We start from the raw sequence: 5,225 nt of genomic DNA on the forward strand, positions 1-5,225 counted from the left end.
GGATGGTAGGTTGGTTTGAAAATTTCTCACTCATATAGAACTACTATTTTTATTGAATGAATAAGTTTCAAAACTATTATGTTGATAATGGATAACTGTATACTTTTTCCATCTTGCTAAAAATTATTGCTAGTGTTGACAAAGATTTTAGCAAAATCCCAGCTAACTCATTTTTGAATTGCGTTTCTTGTTAATATGCGGACTGAGACATGCGGACTGAAACCCTTCAACAATCTAACACCAGAGTATATGTTTCTTCAAGGAGTTATCTTGCACAAAACTTCACAAATACATTTATTAGCACCATACATGAAAGCGGGAATGAGATTTGAAACATCTACTTGATGAACAATATATAATACAGATTTCCTTACTTGAAATCTTTCTTCTGTTTACTGAGTCATGCAGCCATTGTAATAGAATATATACGCACAGCAGAACTAAAATAAGAGAACTCTGATAGCATAGCTGAATTTGTATTGCGAAGATAATTTATATATATAGATGTATCAAATAAATATAAGGAATTAATACATCACAGAGCAGTCTCACTTGTTCAAGAGAGAGGAACACAAAACATGCTCACTGGCTACTCTTTTATTCGACTCAAATCCTTCCATGTTCATCAGTAGACAACAAAAGAAAAGGACTTTAGTACCTTAACTGGTCTTAGCAGCATATTAATTAGTTTGTTTGTGGTTGTGCCATGGTTTAATAGAAGTCATCAAGGGACAAATTTTCAACAGAACCAAAGGTTTCATCAGCTGGTCCAATCCTTGAAAAGTTCGTCATTGATCCTCCCAAAAAGTCAAGTGGGGAGTCATTTGAGAAAGTAGTCTCATATATGAACGACATGCCAGCATCATTCACTGCAGGATAGTTTATGTTGAAACAACCTGGTTTGTTCACCTCCAAGTCACTCGGGAACATGTCGTTCATAGTCTCACTACTTTGTTCCACAAATTCATCTTCTTCAGAAGCTTTTTTAGCCTGAATAACCTGTAAGATTAAGAAAAAAAAAACACCAAATGTACCGCAATATTTTAGTATAAAGTTTCATTGGAATCATGACAAAATAAAAAAATTATAGAATTCTATAAAATTTCATATGAATCAACTTAATATTAATTCCGAAATAAATTTCAATAAAATAGTATTATAACTTTTTCAAATGAGTGAAAGATATCATAATTGTACTTTGAAGTACGAACTTTATTTAAATGTATATTTTATAAGGCAGAATGAATAATATGGAACTTTTTTGGCGGCACGTACATAGTTATTGTTTTCAATATGTTGGTAAATCATAATGGTATCGCCAAATCGAAGGCCGTGTGTGCTGACAAAATCTCCTGAAAATATTAGACACAACAATATTATAATTTCATTACTATAAAATTCAAAATTTATCTGTTCAGGGGCCCTTGTCAGACAATAATTACTATGAATAGAAAGTTTACCGGTATTTTCAAGTACGTACATCCTACTATTGTTGTTAGGCCAAAACCTGCATTGTTCAAATACAATACAAATACAATGAACTATGAATTTGAATGGTCAGTAACAATTAATTAAAAAACAACCTTAAATTACATATTCAACAACTAAAACTAATGTCGTAAAATGATGTCTTTAGTTTATTTTCTGACACTTCAATATATGTATGTAGCAGACCTGTACTTGAAACTCCATGCATGAGTACCATCTTTGTCATCCATTTTGAGCAAAATTCCTTCTTTTGAATCCAGCGGTGGAAGAAAAGTCTCTGCTGCTTTCTGTAAGTAACAATTTCTTTCCCAATTATTTTAGTCATTAATATCCTAAGGTCATAGTGGAATTAGAAAAGAAGATGAGACAAAAATGAAGTTAAGACAATATTGAATATAGACCAAACCTTCGGCAATACCATTCTCCTTAGGGAGCTAACATCACTGTTCTTTAACTCCTTTTTGAAAAGGAACCTCAAGTTTCTATGATCGATTTCCTAGAAGCACACAAACCAAATTAGACCATTGTCAATCTCAGGTAAAAGCAATAGACATTCACCTAAAAGCCACTAAAAGATGGAGAAAACTATAATTAATTGTGACAGAACATGCAATTCTGGTGTAAGACATCAAAGACACCATGTCCTGTATAAGGACATCAAGTCCATATGCTAATAGTCCTAAAGGCAGAGTACCCAAAGCATTGTCCAGCATGCCTTATATGATGTCTTTACACAATTTCCCAAATATGGAGCCGTCAATATCCACTAATCATAAGTTTTTATTTTTTTTTCTTTTAAAATTTTCTACACAATGTAAAGTAAGAATTTGGTCTTCCAAGAAAGGATATTAATTAATATTGAGAGAAGTAACTATGTACTGTTATGTAGGGGTGCTATATTTGGCAATCTTGCAATTAATAGGAGACCCGAGGTTGAAGATGGATTTACTATAGCTAGCATCTATAGCAAAAGTTTCTCAAAACAAAAACATAGTCCAATTAATCTTTTTCCGTAATACAACAAATGTTTGTCAAATAATCATATAAGACGAATGGAATTTATTTTGGCTCCTTTCCAAATATAAAACTAATTCCGTACTTATATATATATTCATCATGATCGTTGTGATAAAAGTGTGCCTCTTTTTTATGTGTGTTTGTATATCTTTTTTGGTAACACAATCTGACACAAGGCTTATAATATTCCCAATGCTGTAAGCCAGAAGATCAAAGTATGTTTCGCTATGTGTTCTTAGACTCCATTTCACTACTCAATTAGTCCAAAAAAAAATGCCTTAACTCTCATTTCATTTTTTATCTTGTTTTCGCAACAAGAGATTCTTTTCTAAACCTTGTTCTTCTTATATTCTGTTTCCTTTTAGTCTCTTTTTGGGTGGGGAATTTTTAATATAAAAAACTAAGTTCAGTTTTTTACTGCACTGCCACTTTTGCCCCTCCATTCTCACCCTTCCCATGTCGCAGTTTCCAAATTGAAGATCAAACAAATAACTTGTACTCCGTTCAAACAAAGAAATAGTACCAATCTCAACTATACTTATTATTATTATTATTATTATTATTATATATAATATTATATATATAAGATTATCACAAACTTTGCATTTAGCATTGGAAAAGATTATCACAAAAAATATCATTTAAATACGCAGAAGAGAATCACGAGACAAACAAACACAAGATCTAAACAAATCACCAAAAAGTTGAATAAAACTCCGATGCAATAGTTTTTCAATGTTTTAGAGTTTGAATCGGAGTTTAGGGAAGATAATTGGTGTAAAATGGGGGGAAGCTTAAAACGAAATACCGATTTTAAAATCGAAAAAAAAAAACTGCAAAAGACACTTAATTTATGAGATCCGAAAATGGGGTTAGAAAATTACGAGCAAGACAATATCGCGAGGACATAGCAAGGACCCAATTGAGAATGGGGGTATGTATATAAGATAAGATGAGATCTTGAGAATGAAGAATTGGAAGACGCAAAAAAAAAAGGAGAGAAGGGGTGACTCACACGTGCGGCGAGCCGGAGAGGAGTGGAGGGTTTAACGGACTGGAGAGAGGAGGAGGCGGAAGGAGTTGAAGATGGAAAATTAGGGTCGTGCTGCTTAGAGGGGAGAGTGTTGTCGGAGTGGTGCATCTGGAGAAACAAGGTGGGGGTGGTGGTGACGGTGGATCTTCGCTGCCTGGGCAATCTCTTCTTCCTGTGAACAGTTCCAAGGTTGGTAACCGCAGCGACGAGACCAAGGTGGTTGGCGTCATGGATCCGACCCGACCCGTGAGATTTAGATACGTTGCTGCTGGTGCTGGTGGTGTTGGTGATGCTGTTAACGTTGTTGGTGTTGGGGATGTCTCCTGGGGCGGCGACAAGTCGAAGGTCGGCAGCAACACCTGCCACGAAGGCACAGGCCTCGGTTTTGCGAAGCAGTTTCTCTCGCTGTCGCTGATCCATCATCATTAGCTTAGGGTTTTTTCTTTTTTTTTGGTTGTTTTAGAGAGACACACACAGTGCTTTTGGTTTTCTGTGACTGTAGTTGTTGGCTCCCTTTCTCTCAGTCTGAGTGTGTGCAGGCAGATATAGATAGATAGGGTCGGGTATGGACGACGCTCGGCAATCACGAAATGGGTGTGGGGTTTGGTGTTAAAGAGATCAATGGTGGACTATCTTTCACTCTTCTCTTCCCCCAACCCATCCTCTCTCCATAAATTTTTTTTTTGTTTGGAGTTTTTCTATTTTTAGCAAGGATTTTTGGGATTACAGGGTCTGGTTTTTATGACATTTGTTTATCCTGCATTCACGCCTCACCCCATCCTCTCCCCTTGCTTCCTTTTACTTTTACCATACTATAATGAACTCTCTTTCTCTCTTTCTCTCTTTCTCTCTTTCTCTCTCTCTTGAGTAGATGGGTTGGGTAGTGGGTTAATCAGAGTGGTGACCAAATGTGAAGAGCGGATTCATGGATGGTTTTGGTTTTGGCGCTTTGTGGTGTTTACAATAATGTGGAGGAGGGAGAGAGGAGAGTTAATGAGGACAATGTGGCTGCGTGTGAATAGGGGGTGAGTGCAAACCAGGGTTAAGCGAGATGGGTTTGGTTTGCGCATAGGGGTTGGTGCTGTTGTGGTGGTGATGGTGGTGGTTAGATGGTAGCCAAGCAGGGAGTGACGGATGTATGGTGAAGACACAGGAAACATGGGGCTCGATAACGCCCTCCACCTGTTGCAAAAGTTCTGAAAACTTACAACAGAAATCAATGGCGTTTTTCATTTTCATCTCTCTCTCTCTCCTTCTTTCATCTTGTAATAAACCCAACCACACCCACCCACCACCACATTATCTCATACACACTCACACGCATTCTCTCCTCGGTAGAATAGCAGCAGGAGTGTGGGAGGGAGGGTTCTCTCTTTGCCCTTCAAAACTGGGGTGCATTGCATGGGCTCTCTCTGATACCACCCACTTGAGTATTTTACAGTACTGTGGAGTGCCTTTGTGCATGGTGCAGTGGTTCACTGAGAGTGAGCCATGTGGCAGAGAGTGTGATGAGGTGAGCACATGGTGATTTGATTTGAATGGAAGTTGGCCTGATGGAAGGGATATGAACCACGTGATTGTTTTTTTATTTTTTGTGCCTGTGGGGCGCGCAGCAGAGTATAATTGCGGATTTTGCTGTTCCTTTACTTGTACAGTTGCTTCACTTCTGAGGTCATATGTGGATTCC

At 37.3% G+C, this 5,225-nt stretch overlaps 1 protein-coding gene across 1 annotated transcript; it reads right to left on the reverse strand.

Moving 5' to 3' along the window:
- Positions 1–479: 479 nt before the first annotated feature.
- Positions 480–4,355, reverse strand: LOC124827839 (B3 domain-containing transcription factor FUS3-like). The gene is made up of 6 exons (XM_047300989.2): positions 3,521–4,355; positions 1,895–1,984; positions 1,675–1,775; positions 1,461–1,507; positions 1,276–1,352; positions 480–999 (listed from the first exon to the last, which is right to left on the reverse strand). Exons 1-6 carry the CDS (start codon positions 3,962–3,964, stop codon positions 712–714), a joined length of 1,047 nt encoding a protein of 348 aa, XP_047156945.1. The 5' UTR covers positions 3,965–4,355; the 3' UTR covers positions 480–711.
- Between the last annotated feature and the right edge of the window lie 870 nt (positions 4,356–5,225).

The sequence above is a fragment of the Vigna umbellata genome, chromosome 6 (genome assembly GCF_029865625.1).
Source record: "Vigna umbellata cultivar VRB3 chromosome 6, Vumbellata_1.0, whole genome shotgun sequence".
NCBI classification, from domain to species: Eukaryota; Viridiplantae; Streptophyta; class Magnoliopsida; order Fabales; family Fabaceae; genus Vigna; species Vigna umbellata.